The sequence below is a fragment of the Hippoglossus stenolepis genome, chromosome 17 (genome assembly GCF_022539355.2).
Source record: "Hippoglossus stenolepis isolate QCI-W04-F060 chromosome 17, HSTE1.2, whole genome shotgun sequence".
Lineage (NCBI taxonomy): Eukaryota > Metazoa > Chordata > Actinopteri > Pleuronectiformes > Pleuronectidae > Hippoglossus > Hippoglossus stenolepis.
The window spans coordinates 1,282,252-1,309,428 of record NC_061499.1 but is presented as its reverse complement, the minus strand read 5'-3'; the positions used below and the strand labels follow the sequence as shown (position 1 = coordinate 1,309,428).

The window sequence follows — 27,177 nt, the reverse complement described above, 5'->3', positions numbered from 1 at the left end:
GACTCAAACACTCCATCGGCATAGTGGTGAGCAGATAGGGACTGACTTTTCATTTTCGTGTGAACTATCCCTTTAAAGCTTTTTTGAGACGTGCCAAATAAATAGTTATTGTCATTATTATTATTATAAATTGTTAAATGGTGTTGGACACGTGTATTTTCAATGAGTGGCTTTGGCTTGTTATTGCCTCAAATGAAAATGAAGCTCTAAACCATTGCATCCGTCATCATGTTTCTTCCAGACTGTGCACGTCCTGAATACGTGCTTGTGAAATGGAAAAGAAGAGGAGCTCCAGTCTGAGCATTGTTGTGTGTCCCAGTGCTCCCAGTGCCCGGCAGTAACCTTCCCCCAGCAGCTGACACACTCAGCTGAACTTGTCTTGACCTCTTGACCCCTGAGCTCTGGCTGTGTCTCCCTCCTCACCCAGTGACATGTGAGGGCGACACCAGGACCACACGACCCGTCTCCTGCCTCCAGGAGCCGGGGCAGCCGAGGGCTCCCGCACGGACCCGGTGTGGAGCAGTGAGAGAAGCACTAAAGCCAAATCCTCCATCATCATGTTTTCATCCTTGCAGGGGGAGGGAGGGTTGACTACGAGGCAAAGTGGGGGGAGAGGCAGACACACACGGGGCCTAGCTGCCACATCTGTTTCATGCGAAGAAGCTGCGCCGCTAAACCGTCAGTAACCCATGTTTCCTTCCACCCCGCGGGTAGTGACCGGGTCCAGCTGCCGTGTGACCGGGGGAGGCAGAGAACCGGGCGCAGCAGGTCGCAGTTAACCGCTTTGTGCCCGCTTCTCCGGCTCCTCTCCGGTGCAGTCGGGCTAACTAGCCTGCTAGCTAGCTCAAGTGGCTAAACGTAGCGATAGCATGTTTCGCTAGCTTGAACCGGACGCAGGTTGAATTCCACAAAGTGAAAGAGAGACCGGGATTTGAACGCCTTTTAACGTCCCGGCGGACCGCGCGGTGGCGGGGTTCGTGTCTACCGGGGTCGCGAACACATGCCACTTAGCTGCACGGTGGGCACAAGCGGTTCCCAGGGCTAGCTAGCCAGCAGCTAATGTTAGCTTGCGCGAATCGTGGTTTGTTGCCATCTGCCTGGGCTCCATCTATAGCCTGGAATGGATGGTTTTAATTCACCCAGTTAGATTCAGAGAACACAGCCGGGGCTTGCTGTGGATGTGGAGTTTCCTATTTCTGAAATAACACCGCGTGCTGCATTAGAACACGATGGTCCTGGCACCAGGGGAGTCTCACTGTAACGTTACATTACAGTGGCCCCAAAAGGCTTAAAATACACAAATATTCCCACTGACAGGCAGACAGGCAGCCTGGAGATGGACGTGCTTCATTATACAGTGTTTTATCATTATACTGACAGTCCGCGTGTCGGAACCAGTTCATCACGCAGAGCTCTTTCTTGTGTTGGAATTTCAGACCCGTTTTTGGTTTCCCCCAAACGGCTCCGGCCCGGGCCTCAGTCCGCGGTCTAGAGTTTGACAGCGGGCGGGTTGAGGCTGAAGCACGTCGGCGTGTAGCGGCCATCCAGCCCCGGTGCCCCGGCCACCATCATGGGAGACAGCAGAGGTGAGAAAATAACTGTCCAACATTAACAGCCCCTGGAAACTGTGGATGATGTTAAACTCAACGGTACAAAAGGCTCTTTGCACGTTGGTTAACCTGTCAGCTGCAGATTAAGGCCTGTGGAAAATGTATGGAATATGATGAGTCAAAGGTTTGATTTATTAATAGAATAATGAAGCTTTTTAAAAACACCTTAGTGACAGCTGGCAGTGTTGACCTATGACCTCGCTGCCATACAGCATTCAATCATTTGAACTAAGTCAGACTTGGTCAGACATTTAAATTACCATCCCACCATTGGGTTAAAGTAAAGTGGACTTTAATGTAATTATTGATTAAATGAAGTTAAGGGTCCCATGTGTTTCAGCACTGTATTATAGACTGTATTGTAATAGATATACATGGTGCACCACAATAACAAACTAAACCTCTTTAAAGATAGGGTTGGTCATTTGTTTAAGGAAAGAAAAATAGACCCGATCAGAAGTCCACGGAGAACTCAACCTTCAGCAGTGAAAATGCAGCCAGTTGCAGAGGAAAGCACCAAATACGTCAAACCACAGAACACAAACGTTGAAGCTGTGCTGCTCTTTGTTGTCTATCAAACCTGGGATGTTAAAATTAGCTTTGTATACTTAACTTGGTGCCATAAAGATATTTAATTGATGTGTTTCCCATTAATCACCTTAATAGTCGTGACTATGTTATCAACCCTCACTGACTTGTACTGATTTTCCATTGCGTTCTTCTTTCTCAGATTCTCGCAGCCCGGACAGTTCATCTGTGTCCTCCCCTCCATCAGGCCAACGCTCGCCCCCACTGGTTCCCTCCGCTGCTTCCATGACTTCCCTTCCTCCCATCACCACCAGCGGAGTCAACAGCCCCATCAGTAGCATCGGCTCCCCCTTTTCTGTCATCAGCTCTTCACTGGGCTCACCCTGCCTCCCCGGCACACCGTCGGTGGGCTACGGCCCCATTAGCAGCCCGCAGGTAAGAGAAGACACTTAATAAGGCACATATTTTATATACATCGTTAAATTACTGGATCAACTAGTAGTAACGATGACAGTACTAGTAACAATACCAATCTGTACTTAATGGTGCTATACAAATAAACTTGGCTTACTTTGAAAGATATTTTGGGAAAATACAAAATATTCACATATTGCATTTTCTCCTTCATCACTGAATTTTATATGGTGGCCAATCTTTACTTTGGTTTTGCCGTCACTCATTTTTGTCGTCGTCTGTTTGCCTCCCTCGTCACATGCCACATGTCTTGGATTGATTCGAAAGACCTTAAGTCCTCATCGTATTCACCTTTATTTCTGCTCTTCTTGCAGATCAACTCAACAGTGTCCATGTCGGGGCTCCACGCAGTGAGCAGCTCTGATGATGTGAAACCTCCACTGGGCTTGCAGCCGCTGTCCCCCCACAGCCCTGGGCCGATGCTTTCCCAGAAACGCCTTTGTGCCATCTGTGGAGACAGATCCTCTGGTGACTACACACCTTAAATAGAACTCCTCTTTTCTGTGCCTTTTCTTTGAGTTGAGCTATAAAGTGTAGTTGAATAAAACATTGGTCAGAGCCACTGAAATACTTTAGATTTCAACTCTGAAAGGATTTGTCGTCCTTTCTTAATTCATTATCTGGCTCTTTTTCCTCCACCTTCCCACAACCTCCAGGTAAGCACTATGGCGTCTACAGTTGTGAGGGCTGCAAAGGCTTCTTCAAGCGAACAGTGCGCAAAGATCTGACGTACACGTGTCGGGACAGTAAAGACTGTATGGTGGATAAGAGACAGAGGAACCGCTGCCAGTACTGCCGCTACCAGAAGTGCCTGGCTATGGGCATGAAGAGAGAAGGTGAGCAAGCAGGAAACTGCACACCTCGAATACCACCTGTTCTCAACCCCTTCTGCTCATGACCCCTGAGAATGAGGCAACTTCTGACACCTTTTCACACTCTCTTTGAGGTCGAATGGACAAAGTTGTGTCTTTTCTTACAAAATGCAATTTAATTTGGGCTGACACTACAAGTAAAAAGCCAACTTAACACCCAGTGGCTGCTGTGTTTTATGTCTAGAAAATCTCATTAAATGTTATCAGAGGAACTTCCAGATCTCTAAGAGAATTAGCACTTTTAGTTTGCCCAAAAGTAGAGAACACAACTCACAACACAACGGCATATCTATTGTCAGTCACTCCTATAAATGTATTTTGAACTCTTTCAAGACTCTTTTTGCTGTTGTTATACATCTGAAGTGTTGGGAAACTGGGATTCAGTACTTTTAATAAGCTGCACATGGCGGTTGTGACAGTCCTTGTCTACACAGTCTGAATTATTACATAACCAGTCATATTTACCAGGTGTTGAGTCTCCAGGTGGACATCAGTTATCAGTAAAAACATACCATGATTTGTACCAATTAAGAATCAAATACAGCAGCAAAGCATGTGTTAAGTGTCGTCATCAGAAATTCATCCATACATCGTGATTATATTGGCACAAGTGATAGTGTTAATAACCGGTCGTAGCACATTATATAGTTGACTCAGACAAAACCTTAAAGGTATACTATGCAGGATTGTCGAACTGATTAAAAGTCTGCTTCTCTCTCAATAGCTGCTTCTGGAGAGGCTGTATGTGTGAATGGAAGAGTGTCTGAGCGAGAGCCTCCACTTTCTGTGGAGTTTCCCCGAACAGCCCACCTAGTAAAAACTCTGCAGAATGTCCGAAGGAGCCGATGTGAGAGCACATCAGATCCTTCACAGGAGGTGACAAGGACAGTTGCCGTGATCTCCGCAGCAGAATTAATATGTAACAACCTGCCTCTGCCTGCTGCGCCCCCCCTCTGGAGATTTCTGTGTTGTTGTGAACGCATCTGAGCAGAGAATCTCCTGCTGCGTTGTACATACGTGAAAGGCAACCTCCGGAGTAAGTCCAAATTCTCCGGACATCCTCTGGGGGTCATGTCTGAAAACGGCTTAGAGAGAGAGCAGCGGTGGTCGAGTGAGCTAAAGAGTGAATGAAGAGAGGGAGCGCTGTTAGCAAGAACAAAGCAGTGAATCAGAGAAACTTTTATTTTGTGATTATTTCACTGCCACAAAACTTCACCTACCACTGTGTGGGGCTGTTTGTGTGGGTATGTGTGTGTGCACTGTGCAGCAGTTCAGCCCCACCCTCATACATCCATGACACAGACAGAGAGCAGAGCAATGTAAACTTTCTGCTACGATCATCTCGCTTTTGCTTCACGTTTTCAAGCCGTCATGTCGACCATCTTTATATAAAGTCCATACTCTCTCACGCTGAGCTCTCTTATTAGCAGAGCAGGCCCAAACCAGACAGGACTTCAGTTTTTTGTGTCAGAACCCGATCTGAGCCCAGTGTTTCCCCCGATTTACAGACATGTGCATCTTTAAAAAAAGAAGCAGATAGCCCAGCCAGTGTGACTGAACCCAAATACTTCGGAATTTTTGTCCAGACCCGGCCTCACTTCTTGATGGGTGCGGGTCGGGTATCTTCAGGAAAACACACGTTGAATCAGGTCTCTGCAGATAAATTCACCACCACACACTTCTATTGGGTCATAAGTGATGATTGACAAGGTTTTTAATGAATATCTGTTCTTAAAGAAAACCCTGCATAGTTTACCTTTTAAAGAACGACAGCCGATCTGTGTATGCTGCAGACCCCTTTTTAAACCAGTCCGTCTGAGATTATCTGCTGCTGAGTCACTTTGAGTCGAGCCGTGTCAGTACGAGTTAACTGTACTCTGCTTTCTCAGATTAGATTCGGACGGAATTCTGCAGCATTTTAGGACGTTGCATTTATCGTAGATAGGTTACGTTGATTGGTTACTATGATTTGTGGTCACTGTTGTTAAGGTAATGATCACTGTGGCCACTGAGTATTAAGTTAATGCAGATGGAATGGACATTTAAGGCAGCTACTTTGTGTTGCAGGTACTTTTTCTGTAATCTGCAAAACCTCAAGATGTAAATCCTGAGCGTAACAACACATCACCTTCAACCTTAGATGAGATCTTTTAATCTCATTTAAAGATATGGGTGTCAGTAATATTTGCACAATAGACAATAGGAAGATCGAGTACACATTGGTAGAGGGGGAGATGGGGGTGGGTAAGCCTTGTACACACTAACCCCCTTTCCCCCTCTCTTCCTCTTTTTGTTTCCTCTCGTTCTCTCTCCCCCCTCCCTCCTTCTGTAGTGGCCAAGATGAACGACAGATGTAAGGAGAAGAGGGAAGGAGGGGTGTATGTCTGTGCCTGTATGAATGAGAAAGAAGCAGAGTTATTACATTGCATATCGGCCAGAATGAGCTAGTCTATTGTACGTAGTTTCTTGACAGAGCTCAGACATGGACCAGTTCCAGCCTTGAATCGTTTCCTTGTGGTTTTTAAAGCTCAACATATCCAGGGAAAGTTAACTGAATATGCACAATCCACTTTATTTTGACGTAACCTATTGTTTATTCTCACCCGCGGGCTGCACATCCGGTCACAGTTACAACAGTGAGCCACAGAGATGTTGCTCGTGTTTTGAGGAGCATTAAAGCTAGGGTTGGTAATCCTGGAAAAGCTATAGACCAGGCAACACTTTGAAAAAATGCAGCCGATACATCCCACCCCCTCTCATTGACCCTCTCGACAAAGCTAAGCCCCAAAACTCCCGAATGCGCACAGACTAACATTTGCTAGAAGACGTGACTCGTTAATTTCAGACTATTGTCTCTGCTTCGTCTGTGTTTGTTTCTCTAGCTGAAAAAGTCTGTCGTGTGCAGTGAGTTTATTTTTGTTTTTCTCCTGACGGCTTTATTTATTGATGACTATTGGGACATGAAGAGGATTAAAACAAATAGGGCGTACGAGTTTAAGCCACAGCTTCAATCGGGTTCAGCAAGTTGACGAGTAATGCAGAAATTTAGATCAGTCAAAAAATTGCATTTACTGCCAGGAAGCATTTAAAATATAAAGAATTCTAAACGGAATTTGGTGGCTTTGTTCTCCTGGTTCAGGAAAGCGGGGATCATGGGTAATATCCACTGTTGAGTTGTTTTTCAGTTCAGTCAGTCAGAGCTCCACTCAACACACTGATAGAATACATTAAAACCACTTCATCACTTGGACACTGAGCTCAACAGAAGTAAATAAACAGTGGGAAGTTCTTCACTGACCAAGCCAGTCACATGACCTCATTCTACTGAAGTCTGTGGGTGGTACTCACAAGACCTTTGACTACCAATGTTTTGCAACACAACCATTAGTTAGGATGAAATGATCAGCGTGACTTTTTTGAACGACATCAAAATGAGAAACACAGTTTACTTAATTTGTGTAAGAGATTAAGAGAAACCTTCATAAATGCTAACTTTCGTAAAAACCAGTGTCACATTTCATTGTCATTCCCACCTCAGTGTCACTTTAAAATAATTAGTGATTACAATAATAATATGTATGTTGTGTATGTCTTCTATGGGCCATTGGTATTGGGCCTGAATAAAGTATGAAAGACAGTATGAGAGGCTTTGAATTTATCATGAATTGTGCATCTCTGTCTCTGCTTTCCCACTGTTTTGCACATTTTGTCACATTATTTTGGTCTCACTATTTCTTCTCCAATCTTTTTGCCTCTTTTTGTCGCAAACCTCCTCCACCAATGTTTTCCCTCATTTCTCCTCTTCATTGGCCACACATCTAATCCTACTTATCTCTCTTTATCCATCCTGTTGGAACATCCTGTCTTCCACCTCTCCTGCACCTTCATTCTTCCATTTTGACCTTCATTCATCCATCCTTCCGCTCCACAATTCTGCTCTGTTACTATTTCTCCCTTTCCCCCCTTTCTTGTCTTTTATTATTTTCTTCTGTTTCCTCTCTGCCCCATCCCGCAGCTGTCCAAGAGGAACGGCAGAGGAACAAGGAACGAGAGGGCGAGGTGGAGTCGACGAGTGCAGTGAATGAGGAGATGCCTGTGGAGAAGATTTTGGAGGCGGAGGTGGCTGTGGAGCAGAAGACCGAGCTTCATGCAGATGGCAGTTCAGGTGGCAGCTCTGTGAGTAGTCTGGTTGGTTGACATTCAACGCAAACTGTCATGCACCGATGTGAAACACTGTGAAACTAACATTTGAAATTCCACTTAGTATAGTTATTTGATAAAATAATCACAATTTCTTTTCTAAATCTGCTTTATTCAGCCCAACGATCCTGTCACCAACATCTGTCAGGCAGCAGACAAGCAGCTTTTCACCCTGGTGGAGTGGGCCAAGAGGATCCCTCACTTCTCTGAGCTGCAGCTGGACGACCAGGTCATCCTGCTTCGTGCAGGTAACCTTGAAGAGCTTTCATTTGCTGGGTGGTTTTTGAATCTGTCAAGCTCAGCAGAGGGATGCAGGGCTGCAAAGCCAAGTTTCATCCACAGTCAAAAGCAGCTGCCCCAGCTTTTTGAATCAGTGTGTGTGAGTTGTCACTAGCGTAAAAAAAGTTATGACTTTAATGAGAGATCTTTAATTTTCAAAATAACGACAAGCAACATTCAGTAATATCAGGTTTTAATAAATATAGAAGCAGAATTGTAGAATATTTGGACATTTTGATTTATTAGAAGTACTGAGACTCAACTCTTCAACAGGCTGGAATGAACTCTTGATTGCATCGTTCTCCCATCGCTCCATCTCAGTGAAGGACGGAATCCTACTGGCCACCGGCCTTCACGTCCACAGGAACAGTGCTCACAGTGCTGGTGTAGGAGCGATCTTTGACAGGTAATACACAGATGCACACATGTACAAACAGTATAATCCCCACACACATACCCCACTAGTGATCTTCATTCAGGAGTTTGGGTGGGAGACTTGCCCCCATGAAAATATTCTGTCCCCTGGAGAGTTTTAACATTATGTGATTAAAGTGTTTTTACAGAGGCCTTTCTACTCTACTTCGACATCCACACTGTGTAGGGTCCCACTGTAGAATGCATCCACTTCTACACAGTATTATGACCATCTACTCTTAGCCTAAAATGAACAGACCCCGAAAGGCCACAACCTCCTCTTTACCTCTTTTCATCACCTGGTTATTACACATCAGTCCTGAGAGGTAGTTGAATAAAGAAATAATACTTTTCTTCATTTATCCACATGAATTTCTCTGTGATGTTTCCATACTCGTGGTTTCTATGAGCTACACACATGTCATTCAGATTTAGTTGATCAGTTACTGGGGTAAGAACTTGGATATTGTGTCTTTGGTTGGCTGGAGCTGCTGTGTTCTGCGTTGGCTGTGATTGGCTGAGAGACTCTGCTGCTTTAGTGCTGCCTCTAGGGTGACGGCGCATGCCAGGGAGGCTGGTGACTAATGCTTGCCCCGTAGACATGCATGCGCGCACACACTCAGTGGCATAGCACCTACTGCAGCATTTGATAATGTGATTGTGGCTGGCTAATGCACAATACTAACACGTCAATAAAAACAGGAAGGTACAGCGGAATACTGCAATATGTGTTCATATAATAATCTACATCCCATTATTGTACAGGACACTGCAGAGGCCATGGGTTTATTATTTCGTGCCAGATTTTCCTAAACTATCTTATGATCTCATTTTGAAATATAGATGTTTGTTCTGTTTGCATCATAGAAGTAGGAGGGCACTCGGACAGAGCATACCTTCACCAGGGCTAAGGCCCGATCTTGCCATGTTAAACAAACTGGGAAAAGAAATCCCTGGATGTGAATCGCTGGTCACAACATTGTAAAATAATTTGACTGGCCCAGGCGTAATGAAAGTAATATTATAGAAATTGTGCCATATGTATTTTCTTTAGGATTGTATGATTGGTCAGTCACAGACACTCAGACACTTCCAATAACACCCATGGCCTCTCCAGTCTTCTGCATAAATGCATCGACCATCAGTTATTATTAAAGGCTCAGTGTGTAGGATTTAGTGGCAACTAGCATCGTTTCTGGTCATTTCTTTACTGTAGAAAACATGGCCGTGCAACATGGCAGACTCCGTCGGCGAGGACCCCCTCCCGACGGAGATATAAAGAGCTCATTGCAAGATAATGAAAACACAACTATTTTAAATTTGAGCTCATTATACACCAATGAAAACGTCATTATCATTATTATTTTCAGTTTCTGCCAAAATATCTTTGTAAATCTTTCACACTGAACCTTCAACAAGTTACATGTGTTGGACAGTTCACTACAAAACAGTGATGAGAACATGCAAAATACAACAGATATTGTTATTAGCACTAAGTTGTATTAGAATGTTATTTAATCAAGACATAATAAATGCTGGTTCATGTCATAATGGGATGTTATCAACAAGTTTGAATGCACATTCAGGGCTTTTAATAATGATAATAATAATTCTGTTCATTACATCATCACCTGCTTTAATTAAACAAAGAATTACGGCAAATCTCAATCACCTTAAATGACATCACAACGTGTCAATTCACTGTTAATTACACAGTAATTACATTGTTATAAAGGGTTCATTTTCCAGTCAGGTTTAAAAGAAGCTAACTGGGCTCATGGCAAACGGCTCAATGATTTTCCTCTGATACGTATATAAATAAATTCTTCTAGCACTGCTCTCTTGTAGCGGCAGGCTTCTGTTTCAGCTTGGCATCAGCATCTGTTTGAAGCTACTCGATCTTATTTTATCAAGGAGGGCGTAAATAATGAAATATCAGAATTTCTTCATAGCACATTGGATTAAACGCATCACTGCAGGGGGGCTTAAAGTGCAAAATAACAGACCACAGAACCACAACAGAATGTGATACTTCACGATACAAATTTACCAAAATAAAACTGTTTCAGAAAGCTCCACATTGTACAAAGTGGAAAAGGTTGGTGTCCACTAGTTGTCATTCGAAACAGGGGAGCTTATTGTTCACTCCTCAAATCTGTCAGGAAAGGAGGTGTGAGAAAAACTGTCTCACCTTTGCAATTTTGTCCACTGCCCCGTCCAGACCTGGTATTAACATCCATCCTGAGAGATCCGATCACCAGTGGTCAGCGTAAAGTTTGTCTGTTCACACCGGACATTAAAATGCATCCTAAGCATGTCTCCTGTGATCAGATCTCACTTCCGGTTTTATATGCAAGTAATCACGATACTTCATTTGTGTTCGCGAAGAACTGGGTAAAAAAATTGTTGTTTTTACCCAGTGTGCGTTTGCAGATGGGTCAGAAGAAACTGTTTGTGTGTCGGCACGAGCGAGCAAACGAGAGGTAGAGAAAGAGGAGTCGGGGGCTGAATGAATCTCGTGCTGCTCCGCAGTGAAGAAAGATTTTTACCAATCTAGAAAAGTGCCCATCATTATGTGGTTGTCAGTGTTAATATTGTAGCGGTGGTCAGAAAAAATATCAAGCGTAAAAATAAGTTTGGTTCATAGTGAAACTGTCGTGTGTCAGAGACATCAGCTGAGAAGGCCGTCATTCAAATGTATGTATATTTGTATGTATGTAAAAAATAATGTATTTGGTTTGCGTTCAGAGTCGGACCTGAACTTAGCGCCCACCACATGTGATCTGATCACTCAGGACAAAAGTTAATACCAAGTCTTAATGGGGTCTACATACTCTTTGGTTGGGTGACATTGATTTCTGATTTGTGCACATCTATTTTCTTTAATGTTGTATTTTGCACTTTGAGGCTCGGTTGTTCTTCACACAGTAGCCACAACGCAGTGTTAGTCCTTCGCTTTTTACAGTCCAGGGTCTTTAGGTTTTCACTTATTACTTTCATTCTTACTAATTGTTTTCTGCTGTTGCGCATTTGGCTCATAAGGTTTATTATAACCGCCTTTCTGCTTATTTCAATACATGTGAATTATAGTGGTGCCTTTTCTAAGACTATATTTATTGATTTAATAAAACTAATCAAATGCTTATCAGAGATCAGTGTTTGGTTGAAGAGCGAAGTTTGAGCCCAGACGTGTTCACTGTTTTACAACAGTTTTAAATATATCAGAACGTAGCAGATTTTCTCAGGGCTCAGAGAATATACAGAAAGCTTTCACAACAATGTAACTGTGTAATGACATTGTAATAACACATTGTGATTGAATACACAGGGCGCACAATGCTGAGGTTGGGGCCATATTTGACAGGTAATTACGCCACTACACAAACACTTTTCTTAAACCCCTCCTCTTGAGTCAACATTGAGACAAACACAGAACCAAAGCACAATGCTTGATGCTTCTCTGCATTTCTGCAGCTTTGCACAAGCCAGCCGTTTTTTCGCTAAAAGTTGTTATTGCGCTGAGAACTGTTTTAAAGAATCACTCAGTGACCTGTAGGTATATGGGTTAGATTGATGGTGATGTACTGCGACACAATATTTGGTTTGTGACTTTGACCCAATCGTCTGCAGGAAACTCTAATTATTGGCCCATTAACGAAACCTTGCCAGACCATAATGAGAAAAATCTAAATGTGTGAGCTGGCTTTGTGAAGCTAAGCTAGCTCTCCAGGATATTAATGGTGGGATGTAGTTGTACGACAAGTATTGTATTACTCCAGTTTGGGATACTTTTCAGGTTGTTCAGTCTTTAGATCCTTTTGGAGGTGTTGAATAAAATATTTCTGCTGCGTGTCTATACAAACCTTCACTGTGTTGTTGGCTTAGGCGACGTGAGTTCAAATCCATGCCATTAAAAGCAAATGTCGGTTTCTGCACTGTCCACTGGTGGATGATGGAGCAGTAAATACACTGCCCCTAAAGGTCACCCTCCTCTTTCATTCAAGTCCTGGATGGAGAGCAGAGGTAACATGTAGGGCCTTCGCTAAACCTCACAAATCCACACTGGTGGTCTGTTTATTATTCCACTGCGCATCTAATGAAGCGTGATTAATTCGTTCTTAAAATACGTCTCAGCATGTTGGTAAGTCGGTAAGAAAAGTCGTTTTGTCTAAGTTTTTGTTCCTACTGATTGTCTGTATTGTTCCGGGATAACAAGGAACCTGTCTTAGTTCCTCAGGTCAAGATTTGAGAATAAATGGGTGGATTCTAAAGTATGACCCAGCTCAGACTGGTAAACAAATGTCTCCAGCATCGTACAGGTGTATACGCCCCCAAATGTTTCCTCAATGCATCCTGAGATCACTCAAACCACATTTGAAGCTGGTCTGGGACTTTTCGCTGTGTGAACACAAATGTGTCCCGAGCCACATATGAAGGACCGCCCACTCAGCTGACGTCATCTGACCTGCTACAGTTTCACAATCAAACATCTTTACGCTTCTTTGTGCCCATACGTTGTTTGTTTTGTGGACACCACAACAATATCAGCACTGACCACCACATAATGATGTCTTTTCCCAATGGGAAAATCTTATTCCATTTTAGAGCCAGGTGATGATGTCAACCTTTTTATTTATTTTTAGCCTGAAGTATCTTGGAACACTCTGAAAACAGGAAGACAGATAAACAGAGTAGTTTTATGCGCAAAACCCCAAAGGAGGAAAATAATATTCTCTGTCTCACATTTCCTTTCAAATCCAATAACCAGCGCTTAATGTGGTAACTTCATGATTCTCCGTGTTCTCCAGGTAAAATTTGTGCATCTTGATTTCCAATGACGTTCGTGTTTATTTGCATATCGAGCGGGGAAGTGAGATCCAATCACAAGTTCTCACAGAAGATAAATACAATTAATGCCAGGTGTGAATGGACAAACTTAGAGCTGCCCACTTGTGATTGGATCTCTCAGGACGGGAACCCTCAAAAATAAAAATGAAACTTTGAATTTTTAAAAGCATTAAATCATATCAAGAAGTCAATGAATTTGGTGTTTATTCTTTTCTGCAAGTGAGAATTTATGGATAATTTGAGTGTGTGTGTTAGGGCGGAGAGAATTTACCCCTGATCCCTGACGGTTAGATGGTGGAATAAAGTGGATGCAATAATGAAATGTTTTTACTCTCCAGTTCCCCATATTTGCTAAGACACTTACTTATAAACCATTATATATTAGGTCGAAAAAGCAAAAACATGAATCAGCCACAGCCTGAAAAAAACCCACCATTTGGTGGCAGCAGTTTGCCACGGTGTGCAGTTTTAACCAGCGTTGTTTTCCCTGCTGAACCAGAAACTCGGTCATTCCCCTGTGTGGTTTGAACATCAGGTTATTACTTTGAGCTGTGACCATAAATAATGTGATTATTGAGTCTGGTCCCTCCGTTCTTACTCTCTCCTCCCCCATCCCTCCTTTCCCTTTTTATCACTCTCCTGCTCTTTTTTCTTTTACATGCTTCCTTTTATACTGGCCATCTTCCTCCTGTCTCCAACTTGCATCCCCCCTTTATCTGTCCTCTCTGCAGGGTTTTGACAGAGCTTGTAAGTAAGATGAGAGACATGCAAATGGACAAGTCTGAGCTGGGCTGCCTTCGAGCCATCATCCTCTTCAACCCAGGTACATTAACTAGTGGAATATTGAAAAACATCATTACGGACACCAAACTAAAATGGACCAAAAAACTGAACGAGAAATGGTGAACATGTAAAATATATTTCACCAGTATAAAGTTGATGTTTCTCTTTTTTCACCTGCCAAGATGCCAAGGGCTTGTCCAATCCCAGTGAGGTGGAGCTCCTGAGGGAGCGGGTGTACGCATCCCTCGAGTCTTACTGCAAACAGAAGTATCCCGATCAGCAGGGCAGGTAGGCTGTCACTCACTGGGCATGTTAACAAGTACAAGATGAGGTGGTAGGTTGTGACAGGGGGCGCTGCTCCTCAATCACAGGTACATTGTATTCAACTCCGCAGCTTCAACATGCCGCTGCAGCACAAAGCCCAAATTTGACATTTACGTTCTCACACTCGGCCCCTCTGGACAATTACAGGAAAATATGTGGACTTCCCTTCATGTCTGAAAGTAGCTTTATATTCTTACATGTTTTCCAGCCCATCTTCTGAATTCTTGTTTTCAGTTTATATTGATTAAAAACTGAATTATCATTTGTATCAGTTGACAGATCTATGGCCAGTTCTCACTTTACTCTCCTCATCCTTCTCGCCGTCATTCAGGTTTGCAAAGCTCCTCCTCCGTCTCCCAGCACTGCGCTCCATTGGTCTTAAGTGCCTGGAGCACCTGTTCTTCTTTAAACTGATCGGTGACACGCCCATCGACACCTTCCTGATGGAGATGCTGGAGGCGCCTCACCAGCTCACCTAGAGGAGCCAGGTTGGGTTCGGTCAGGATCCAGTGCACACCAGGAGACCCAGCACGTTGCACCGTGTTGGGTCATTGGCTCTTCTCATTGAGCCTCACTTAACTGCAGCACCTGCTGGTTTAAACGTACCAGCTCTCACACTTACACACACACACGTATTGCCCATCATCGGCTAATTATCTTCACACATGCACATGCAGGTCTTTACTTGCATGCATGAACTGACAGAAAATATAACAACTAATATACAGCTAATGTGGCTCTGAATGAAGAGAATGCCAAAACACAAACATACTCAAACACACACACACACATTTTCACCATCTTTTCTGTTACTGTTTTCCACCACAGGGGTTACCATTCAATGAATTAAGCCCTTTTATCAAACAGCTACAGCAAATGTCTTAATTTTAATTTAGTCTTCAGTTTTCACATCTTCATCTCGCAGTTGGTTTTTGCTTCTGCGTAACTGGTATAGCCTACTTCCCCTGTTTTGACTTGGGTTGCTTAGTTACACTGCTAGCTGCACCTCTGTATGTTATATCCATCACTAGCCGGTTAGTTATTCATGTATGGTTTTTAGCTTGAAATCAGGTGCATAATTTCAATCAACTGTCCGCCATCGAACCGATTTACTTGTTATTGGTCAGGAGGTGTCCTGTTACGCACAGGAAGACACACACTCTCAGTGAGTTAATTCAATCTCAGAAACATTTTAAATATTTTATGCTTTTCTTGAATATTCATGCTGAAACTTGTTTGAGTTTCTATTTTTGAAGTACTGTACTCATGAAATGAGAGCTTTTTCCAAGGCATTGAAATCCAGGAAAAGGGGGCGGGGAGCACTTAGTTGAGCAGACAAACTTAGTCCCTCCCACCCTGATGCGCACAGCGGGCTTTGTAAGACAAGAAGAATGACTTGAATTATTGTTTTTAGTTTTGATTTTATCCTTTTCTCTACTTTGGCAGTTGTTTGGCATTTTAAACAGCTTGAGGCTCACAGGAAGTTCAGCTTCATGCAAGACAGAATGAGAGTATTTGTTTCTCTTTTGTCTCCTGTTCCCCCCCCAGAGTCCTCCCTTTGCTGGTGGTCATTGATGCACTTTTGTGAGTTGTAACTGTGTAAATGTTCCTGTTTCCATCTTTTCTCAGACACCTAAGACGACCTTAAAGGTACTATGTGTAGGGTTTTCTCATTATTGCATCATTTTCAAATCAGACGTGATTATTTTTATGACTTCTGAAAAATAATTGGCCACACCCTGCACCCGGTTGAACTTTTCAGACTCGATAGGTTGCTCCATCAACTGTCCAATGGCCATGGAAGAGAGAAATGATATTCTCTACTCGCTGAACAATTCTACCTGTTATCAGTCGGCCTGTATCTCACGTCTGGTGTTTGCTGCATCTAACCCAGCAGTTAAAGTGTCCTTGTACAAGATACTGGAGCTGTACGAGTTTTACAGGAGTTGCTTTACATTTAACATGCTGTGCTCTTTCCTCTCTGTGGTGGGAAAAGCTGAATTTGTGTGCAACACTAAAAAACAGCAGCTGAAATAATCTGGCAGTTTCAGTATTTAATTTGCGATGCAGTACTTCTGCAGCCCCGAAAGCCAGTGTTGGAAAGACAAAGAACCTTTTTATATGTGTTGTGTTACTGTAATGCAATAATGAAATGAATTAGCGCTATGTAATGGAAATCCTACACGTACTACCTGCAGCTTCGGAAACTTTATTCAGTGTGTATTGGCTCAGTGCTTGCGACTTTTGTACAGTAGATGTAAATAATAAACAAAACAACACCACAGGAGTCCCGCAGAAACAAAGACCTGCTCACGCTCTCGAAGGTCGATTATCTGACTCCAACTGACAGATTTACAATCTTTATTTTCTGCTGTCGAACCCACGTCCGGTGTGATGACGTCACCATGTAATTGTTTTTGAGCCCAGGGCCAAACCACACCGTGCTGCTGCTTTTGCACCGACTGCTGCCGATGTTTGCTGTTGCCCTCTTCAACTGATTGGCTGGATTTCATTGACAATGGCACTTGACATTTATTGTGATAAAAATTTTGTGGGCAACCGAATGTGAGCATTGCAGCGAGAAGTCAAACGCAGCTAACGCATGGTCAGGAGATACGAAGCAAACTATGAATCAACCCATCTACACGTTAAGATTCATCAAAGGTTTTTGTTAGTGAAGTATTTAAAAGACTGTTGACATTCTGAGGTATATCTAGCCTTCTTATTTGTCACCACATTTAATAGAAATTAGAAACTTTTGCAGTATCATTCTACAGGGAAGAGGTGCAGCTGTCCTCTACCAGGTGCTAAAGAACTAATATGGTCTTTTAGTTTTAAGACTTGCACATTTTCATCAATGCAAAACGGTATGCAAGTACACAGACAAATCAGACAGCCATTGTCCACTCTTTTGTTATTTTATGACCCTGAACTTTATTGCAGACTCCAAGCTATGGAAAATGAACACCAGCTATGTGCTTGTACATTTTGACTGTGGCTGATGAGTGTTTGTCCTCTACCAGACACAGCCAAAGCCTTTTGTATCTTAGAGAGCAGTTCGGTTGGTGGAGGCAATGAAAGTGGCTGTTGAATTGTTGGGCTTTATCAGCTACTTTGACCAGAACGAGCAATGAGCTTCCTGCCCTGCAGATGGTCCAAAAACGTCTTCTCAGAGAGGATACTCCCCCATGTGATGTGGACTTGGAGGCTGGCAGTTAGATGACCTGTGAAACAGGTGGTTTTGTTTGACATGTCAAAACGTTGGTCTAACCCTAAGAGTTTGGTGTTGTTTCAGTTTTTCTCCATGTAATGAGTTCATGCTGCCAACTCAACAAAGTATTCTCCAGATGTCCACTCATTTCCTACATGCAGAGAAAGGTCAGGCCCTGGTTTGTCAGAGCTGCCGCTGCATTTTAACGTTTCAAACTGGTTGCAAGCTAATGATCTGCCAGGCATCTTCTACTGTCCCAGATGTGGTCTCAGCACTTTATGGCTTGAGTTGGTTCAGATCATACACGTTATATAAAGATGGACGACACAGCTCCACCTCCTCCCACTATTCAGAAATAGAAATGAATGCTGTCATCCTGTGGCGGTGACGTCATTCGGAGTCACACCGATCAGGAGTGAGTCAGTCTCAGCAGTCGATCTTGAATTTTCAAGAATTAAAGTAATTAAAATCAAACTTATTTGTATATGTAAGCACAGTACCACACTCGCAAAGACTGCAAATAAAGATGGGCGACGCGTCTCCACTTCTTTCCACTGTCTAGAAATGAAGCCCAAATATCCCTCATATGAACGCTGCCATCTTGGAGCTGGAGTCTGCGCAGTAGCGATCGGGGGATTGAGCCGCTCTGTCAAGGTCACGTCAAAACACGTGCTTGACCAGTCTCGGCTGTCAATCATGCAGTCTCAGCTGTTTTGTGATTGAAACCAAACTGATCAGAAACATGTGAACATACATCAATGTGATGTAAACTACATAAAATGAGAGAAACCATCTTTGAAAAAACAACAATTAATGTGTATTTTGGAGGATGCTGGGTTTATGACCTATGCTGAAACTAGCCACCAGGGGGCGATCGAGACACTTTGGCTTCACTTTTTTGAAGCCATCATGTCGATCTTTATTTGCAGCCTCTTGTTCAGCCGAACTTTAACTGGCACAGACTTCGTGATCTGGATTCGAGCTCATCTACGCTCTGAGAAATTTGCTGTGGGATGAAGTGCTCGTCTTTAAGAGAGGAGGCCGACTTTAAATAATCTCATCTTTAGTTTGTTTGACGTCTCAGTGACTATCTCTGCAGGGCTTTTCTCTTGGAGTTTCCTCTGTTGAATGTTTGAGCCTGCTGCTACTGCGTCGTGTTTATTCCTGGGGGATGGGAATGATTACGCTTACCAGTCGAGTGCTGGAGCATCTGCTAGTTGACTATAAAAGACTAGTCGCTACACATCTGACTGAGTAAATGCCATCTTTGTGGATAATCCATCAAAAAGTAAAAATATGCAACTTGTATATTTGTCTCGTGGTAACTAGGTTAAGCAGTTGTCATGCAATGTGTGCATTGTGTTTCTGGCATTTGTGAATTCAGCTTCGTCTTTGCTACATGAGCTCACATTGATTGGCAGTGAAATTATTGAGAATTCTCATCCCTCCGTGTTGAAGCAGTGCATTTGAGTTTTGCTACGTCTTTTCTATATTTCTCTATATTTTGCTATGAGCTTAGGTCATTTGGAGAAAGGTAAACATACAGTAAAAAGATGAAGCTAGTGGTTGGGAACTTTTTTAGCATTTGTACGGGGTATGTGTGGCCACATGTGTACGCTGTCATGCACATGTGTATGGAATCTGTCTGCAGCTACGCCTTTTTTGACCGGCAGATACTGTAGCTTTGGCTGTGATGTGCTGGCAGCCGGTGAAACTGATTTGTTGGGCAGAAATGATGAAAGGATGCACAGAGGAGAAGGAGCCAGGCTGGAGGGATGAGTAACTGTTGACCTGATCAAAACAACCCAGCCTCCTCCTTTCCTTCACTTTGTCCACTGCTTTACTTTAAACGCTTCTTCACGCAGTATTACTGGCTTTGCATTGGAATGGACTTGTAAAATTAAACTATGATTCTTGGACTGTTTGACGAGGATGTGAAGCTTTTAAGTGGAATAAGCGTGGGAGAGCTGTGAGGAAGGGATTCAGTGCCGTGTGTCCCTCTTTGCTTTACTTTACTTGACGGCAGAGCAGCGACGATCTGCGGTCGCCGTGGGAAACCGCCGGATCGCACCGCGCCGCCCACAAAATGTTTGTCGTTGCAACCGTGTGCACTCAAGGCAGACGCATGCTGTGACCTTTTGACTGTGTAGCAGTATTGTTGTCGCCATCTTTGTTACATTTTGAAATTACTCACTTTTTTTGAAAATAAAGACATGAATTAAATATGCTTTTTTTTAAATGGATTGCAGGCTGTGACTAAAGACTTGATCATCGTGTATAGATTAGATATCATGGTGGCGTTTTCACCTATTGACACAGGCCCCCTGGAGCCGAGGCAGATTCCCATTAAGGTCAATGAGGTGCAGTGTGCAGCCTTGAAACCACCACCCTCACTGGTTTGTTTATCACTGCCAAGCTGTTTGTGGATGTGGCTGTTTCAGATGCAGGCCACTCAGTCCCCACTGCTTGTTTTGTCATGTATGTTGTGATTATTGTGCAGCGCGCTAAACAGTGCGCCACCCTTGGCCTGTGTAGTGCATACTAAAAAGGGGCCCTAATAAGAAAGGAATGACAGCTCGTGTGGAGAGGGGAGGTCACAGGAGGGAGGAGGAGACCAGGGTTTGGCCCTCTCTGGGTGCTCAAGCTGTGCATTGGTGCTTTTTGCAGGGCCCCCCAGCCTGAAAACGTCTAGTTACCAAGACACAGGGACATAGTTTTATGAGTGAAACGCAAATAAGGAAGGATTTCATCCCAAATCTGCTCGTCTTCAGTTGGATTTTCTGCACGAGCAACCTGACGTGTGTTTTCTGTGGCTGCTTCGGATTGTGAGGAAGAAGTTGTGGCTCTGGTTGTTTGAAGCCCAGCAGCATCCACAGGTGTGGTCTGCAGGCAACACCTTCAAAACCTGTTGGTTTTTAAGGTTTGAGGAGTCGTGAAGGGAAGTAGAGAGAGAGACTGAGGGAAGGAAAGAAGGGCAGGGACTCAGAGAACTCGGATCATTTGTCGACTGAAGTCAAACGGGAAAGAATTCAACTTTCCAGTAGATCTAGAATCTTCCTTAATTGTTTACTCTTCATCTTTGAAATCCACACAGTTTCTTTGTCTTGTTTCCTGTCTCCCTCTTCTCCAACTACGCTCTAATCTTTTGTTTATTACAAAGTATTAAACAAATACGAGAAGTGATGAATCAGAATGGAATCTGTCACTGTTATTTTTTTATTTTTCTCTCTTTCTCTTGTCTGTTCTTTGTCCTGTTTGTATCCTACTCCCTCATACATGTGGAGCTGATTGACTATTGTGTGCTTTGGGGATTGAAAGAGAAAAAAAAAAATCTGAATAATTTTTTCAGTCATTAATTCTGAATCTTGTTTCTGTTTGTTGTATCATGTCTGAGTAAAGGTTTTAATACTGTATGACAAGTGTGTTTCGTTTATTATTGAAAAAAAAATACTCATTTTAAACTGTGAAGCAAACCAACTGTAGTTTAATGTTTGAGACACAACGCAGGTTGAAAATTACCAGAGTGCACTCGTTTCCTTCAGGCAACACCCACTCTCTCTTTCCATGAAGTGGAACGTCCCAACTCGGCCCGTGTCCTGGAGAGACGATGGTACGCTCCTCAGTCCAGCAGGACCCCAGGGCCCCGGGCGACTGCTGGCACCGCACTCCCACCTCTCGACCTCCAGAGGGAGCACTGACCTCTTGTCCTCATCCAGCTCTCTCCAGCTGTGCTCTGCTGGCGCTCCACCTCCTCCACCTCCTCCCCCTTGTCATCTTCAGATTAGAGCTGCTGGAGGTGGTGGGGGTGAAATTGCTCTGTATTTCCTCCACACCTACTTCTCATGCCTCGGCCAATAAGGGAGCAGCAGTACCTCGATCAGAACGTTTGTACTGGTCCAGTTCACCCTGTGCTGGTGGCTCTACTCCCTCCGTCACATATTTAAATGTCGACACAGATAGAAATATGTGTGCGAGTTTGTCTCTCACACGCTTTCAATACCTCCGTCTCTCGTCCCACCTCCATCAGTCTGTCTCCTCCCTCGACTGTCCCCGTCCAGAGCATGGTCCAGTGTCACTCCTCTTCCTCCAGAGGCTGTAGAGCCACAACTCTCTGCTCAAGGCCTCAAGTGGCTTCAGTCCCTGTTTTAAGAGCCTGTTTGGTCAGTTATCCATTTTCCTGCAACTCAGAGTATTTAAAGGCCTCAAAAGCAGTTTTATTGATGTTACTTTCACATATTTTTTTTATTGGCACCATTGATAAAACCACCCCATGAGGTCTAAGTGTTTCCTTATTCTAAAGTAGCATTTATTAAACTATGGTTTCTCCATTGAAAATGCTTCTGAATGGTTTCCCAGTTCTGGTGCCACCATGTGGAAGACTCGACTCAGCAGTAGTTAAAAGTATTATTAAGTTTTCCCTCTGTGCTTCGTTTGTGGTCGGCCTTGCTATAAAACCTCCAGCATCTTTTACTTTAGTGTTTTATTGAGTTTAGGATTCATTCACACATTCAACCAGGCGTTGTGGTGAAAGTTTCCCTCACTGAGGACGAGTGGACGGAGACAAATGAGACGGAGGCCGAGCATCACTTCTCCAGACGTCTGAGCCAAGTGTGCCACTGTGGGAGCTGCTCCTGTAGTACCGGCAGCTGCCAGCAGAGAGCAGGCACAAAGAGGCCTCTGTTCAGGAGCGTGTCAGCAGCAGCATCATATTTAGAGAAGTAAGTTTCTCATGTTGAATCAGGAAAATGTGGTGATGTTAAACCAGGATGAGTTGAAAACGAGTTAGATTTCCACCAACACCGTTCATGCTGACTTCTCGGGTCCTTTAGCATCTTTGCCAGTTTGTCCTCTTCCCCTCTTTCTTTTCCTGCCTTCACTTTTTCCTCGTCACCATCTTCTCCCTCTGTGCTGACACTCACACTCACCTCTCCGTTACTCTCTCTCTCATTCTGACTCCATGCTTTCCATTCCTTTTCAGTGGCCTTTCGTTCCTGCCCTCCTCTCTCCCCAGTCTCCTTCTGGCTCCAATTCTCCGTCTCCCTCCCGCCCTCCTGGTTCTCACCCCTTCCCCTCCCCTCCCCTCCAGCACTGCAGAAAGACACCTTTATACCAGGGGTCAAATTCCTCTTAATTTCTGCCTCGAGAAAAATGTCAATTTTCGCCAGGTGAATGTTGTCGCTGTGCACTGAATAATCAAGCCGTGTTTGAAGTCACTTGCCAGCAGCGATTTGGAAGATCCTGTGTGTTAGAAATACCCCACACATCGCACTCCTGCACACACACACACACACACACACACACACACACACCTACCTGAGGAAGACAGAGCGTCATTGAGTGTGTGCATCCTGTAGACCAAACAGCAGGGCAAGATGTCAGGTGTGTTTGCTGCTCTCTGTTGTTTTGTGTTCTCTTAGGTTTGACCTACACAGTAAAATAAATACCATCATTCCCCCTCTGAACTTCACAGTTGCATAATTGTCCTTTTCTCTGCAATAAAGAACTTTTATTTATTTTAACATTTGAGTCCTTTAAATTCAGTCAATCTGCACCAGATTTCACACATTCATAGATATCAGACCCGTAAATCAAGAACTTTGAATTATTCTCTGTGAAATCAATGAAAATGTTGAAAAACGTCCTAAATCACAATGAAAATGAAATCCTGGATTCGCACCAGTTTCATGGTAATCCAAGATTTAGTCTTTCAACCAAATCAACGGACAGGGGTGACAACATAACCTCCTTGGTGGAGATACACATGGAAATAGAAAATAACATGGACAGTGCAAACAGCGTATATATATAGTGTAACAGAATTGCACAGATAGAAAAAGATATAGGTGTGTGCGGTCTACAGTGCTGATTTAGTTTGCTGTTAAATCTGACTTATTAAAGACAACATTTCTATGTTAACATCACAGTATCATGTCTGTTGACAGTAAAAGTAAAAAACGAACAGTGTGTAATTTTAGCCACATTTATCTTTTTATGGCATAAAAAAACAACTTTGTGCTCAGTTTCTTTTGGTCTCTCCGGTCCAGACATGTTGGGATGGGAGGAAACGCTGGAATGACAAGTGACAACATTTAGCAAAGCCAAATTACTGGTCAGCAACTGTCCCCGTGTTCTTTGGGCTGTAATGACATGCTGGGTATATACAGACCGAATCTGAGCCAGGGTGCACTTACAGACGACGGCGAGCAGCCTCCTGAGCAGAGCTAAATCTGGCTGAAGCTGAGAATGGGTCCAGCACAGAGGTATATAATTCCACAGCTGGGGTGGTTGGTCTTGCTTTCTAATCAGAGGGAACATGGAGGATAAAAATATGTCCGACGAAGGCATTTGCTGAAAAAGAAGCGTTTCATCATCGCTGTGGAAATATGATGAACACTGTGTTCCATCGGGAAAACACAGAAACTTTACTTGAATTTCCTGATGAACTCTGTGTGTAAAGGCTTGAATATGAAAAACATCAGCTGTTTCAATGTCTCTTCCAGTACCGGATTGTACTTGAGAATGTTTTCTGAATAAAGTATAACGTAGTTTTTAACCTTACATAGCAGACCTGCTCATAGATTATACCCCTGCTCGTACTCTTCCATCTGTCCACCAGCTGATACTCTAATACTTTAATATTCAAATTTAATTAAGATAATTTAGTATTAACATCACAGCAGCGTCCACACACAGATTTCAAAGGGACACTTTATTTTACATTTTCAATGACGCAATGATGGAACAAACTGTTGGTCACCTGATGTAGAAACATGTCAGCTCACACAGTGATGGATCCGTAATCTTCTCATAAGGTCAGAGACACACACATTTCATTTAATATTCAATAAATGTTCCCTGGTTTGAACCTCGGACTAAAACCATTTTCATGTTACAGCTTCTTATTGATATCTTGAATAAATATCTGCCTTTTGCCAATAAATAAGTAAAAGATATTGTAGAAAAGCAGATGTTCTGTGATACTTGTTTGACCTCCTGCCTGTATGACTGAATAAAGTTCCACTTCTTAATTCCACTGTCATGACGAGAGAGGCTGGGTGTGTGTGTGTGTGTGTGTGTGGGGGTCTGTGTTTTCTGTGTATGGGACTAACGAGCTTTGTCTTTGTTCCAGCAGCGAACGTGAGAGGAAAGTGTCAACAACAGGAAACTGGTGGACGAGGAGGAAGAGGGGAGAGTAGATGGGAAGACATGAGAAGGGGAAAAGGGAGGGAGAGGTTTTCATTCTGCAGCTTCGCCGTTATTCATCCCGCTGCCTCGGCAGTGCTGCATGTTTTTTTGGGGTAATGGCCCCGGATGAGACGTCAGTGAGGGCGGCTCTTTGATGGCTCCTCAGAGGACAGACAGGCTGGAGCGATGGTCATAAACAGCTCAGATTGTTTTTATTGCTGTTTCTTTTCTGACCTAATTAACTGGCTGCCGTGTCCAAGTTCCATTAGCTGCCATTTTTCAGCCGCTTGTGTTTGTGTGTTTGATCTTTTCTGACTTCATCCCTGGGACAGTGTCACTGTGGCACTGGGTCCTCGCTCTCCTCCTCAATCCTTCCACTGCCGTGTCTTCTGAATCACCTCATCTTCTCCCATCCTCTTGAATATGTTGTGGTTTGATAAATTATGTTTTTCTTTCACCTTCACCCATGGAAGCTGCCCAGTACAACGATGGTTAACACGTTTTGGAAAGAGCATCTTTTTGGTCATGATGGCAAATGCTGATCTTATTCTTTCTCCACCCAGATGTTACCTGGGAAAAGGCCTTTTTCACCGCAGACGTTTTCCCAGATGTTACCTGTGTGTAGCACGGGACTTCTGACAAATCAATCTTAATGCCGAACGCAGCATGTGAACACAATCCACCAAAATCACTGACTTTGCTGACTTGACTTTAAAATGCACATTATTTTTTTACATTTTCACACATCCCAGACAATAATTCATGGATCTTGATGAAAAACATCTGTCAGGTTTAGAGGACTAATATCTGTTTAATTTGGTGCAGCTTGACTGAGTTTAACTTGCTGGAGGTATGAGCTCCGCTGAATGACGATCGTATTCTGTCCTGTTGCACTATGACCTCAGCAAGCACGTTCCCAACAACTTGTGTTGCAAGTTAACTCGTCCTAAAAGCTGCTTCCACAGCTCAGTGACGGCTCAGCTCCACTCTCACAGAGGCCGCGGACAGAGGGACTCCTCAGCTGGCCGGGGTCAGCGAGGAATGCACCCGGGGAGAGGGAGGGAATGTACCACAGGGGTGTTGAGGAAGGGGGTGGGGTGGCAGCGGAGGAAACACAGAGGGGGGAAACAGAGGGGTCTTTTGTGAGACAGGAAGCTGCTGAGACCAGGGCCCTCTCTCTGGGTACAGTAGTGGAGCAGAGAGAAACCTGGGAAATGAGAAAGATGCGATGGAGGGAGGAAGACGAAGGGCAGCGAGGAGACACCTGGGAGGTGGTGGAAAGTGAGCGAGTGATGGAACAAGACCTTGAAGGATTTAAACGATGGTGTAGAAGGGTTTTTTTATTTAGTGCTCCAGAAGTTCACATCACATTTATAGTTGGGTGACCGGGAATCTGAGCTTTTAATACAATTGGAAAGATTAAGGTAGATTGATCTGTGTGGAAAAACAATACCAAAAATCATCAACTTAACTGTCATCTTGGGTCCATATCCCATCCACCTACACGGAGGAGACAGGGTTTGTGACCTATACTCCAGCCAGCCACCAGGGGTCAATCAAGATGATTTGGTCTCAGTTTTGGGGAGCTGTCATGTTGTTATCTTTATTCACAGTGGTTTCCTCCTCGCTGCTCCTCGCTGCTCCTCGCTGCTCCTCTGGTTCCTCCACAGTTCTTTGTAGTGGTCAGCTGCTGGAGGTACAGCAACGTGTCACTGTGATGGGAAATGACCCACCTGACCTTCGCCTCGACCTCACCGGGTCCACCTGACCAGTCTGGGTCACAGCTGGGCTTCGTGGCCCCTCTGTCCCGTCACCGCTCAACCAGCCGAATACTTTTGATGCTTCACATACTTGTTGCTTCTCCTCTTTCATCCCCTCACAATGAAAACAGCCACAGGACTGAGTTTCATTCGCAGTCGTCTCTCTCTAGAAAAGCTGGTGGAGTTTTTTTCCACAGGTTTGTGATGGAGAAGCATTAAACCTTTGATTCTTGATGATTGTCCCATATTCTCATAGAGGTGTAGCTTGTACTGAGAAGTTTCAGTGGTGTAGGCGTCAAGTTTTAAATCTTTAAAGATATAAAAGTAAGAATTCTTCATCAAAATGTTCAAACCCAGAGAAATCCACAGCTTTATTAATTTCATATTGGTCGTCTTTTAATTGCTTCATCTTTACCCGTAGTGAATTGATGAGAAGATGTTGACCTGAACCAGAATTAACGTGTTTCATCAAAGAACAGTCATATCATTTAGTTTACAGCTTTAACATCCTACAAATTTAAGGTCACATTATGAAATTGGGACAAAAGGTCAATTTCACAAACACACACACGTGTATATATTTATATAAATAGGAACAGTATAACCTGGGATATTTAAAGTGCTGTAACCTTTGCACAGTCGTTCACAGCTGTTCTGTTCAGGTGACTTGTGGAAAAACCTGCAGCTCT

At 43.6% G+C, this 27,177-nt stretch overlaps 1 protein-coding gene across 6 annotated transcripts; it reads left to right on the top strand.

Annotated features, from left to right (window-relative positions):
* Positions 1 to 369: 369 nt before the first annotated feature.
* rxrba (retinoid x receptor, beta a) lies at positions 370 to 20,956 on the top strand. 6 transcript variants are annotated; one of them, XM_035182619.2, is made up of 13 exons: positions 370 to 522; positions 1,437 to 1,586; positions 2,341 to 2,573; positions 2,927 to 3,080; positions 3,269 to 3,448; positions 5,817 to 5,837; positions 7,500 to 7,660; positions 7,803 to 7,932; positions 8,237 to 8,369; positions 11,706 to 11,741; positions 13,957 to 14,048; positions 14,191 to 14,296; positions 14,664 to 20,956. In XM_035182619.2, the coding sequence occupies exons 2-13, from the start codon at positions 1,571 to 1,573 to the stop codon at positions 14,809 to 14,811; spliced, it is 1,410 nt and encodes a 469-aa protein (XP_035038510.1). In that variant the 5' UTR covers positions 370 to 522; positions 1,437 to 1,570; the 3' UTR covers positions 14,812 to 20,956. The 6 variants fall into 6 exon arrangements, with proteins under 6 accessions (XP_035038510.1, XP_035038511.1, XP_035038509.1 ...); XM_035182620.2 differs by having other exon boundaries at positions 405 to 512; XM_035182618.2 differs by lacking the exon at positions 370 to 522 and adding an exon at positions 529 to 678.
* Positions 20,957 to 27,177: the final 6,221 nt, after the last annotated feature.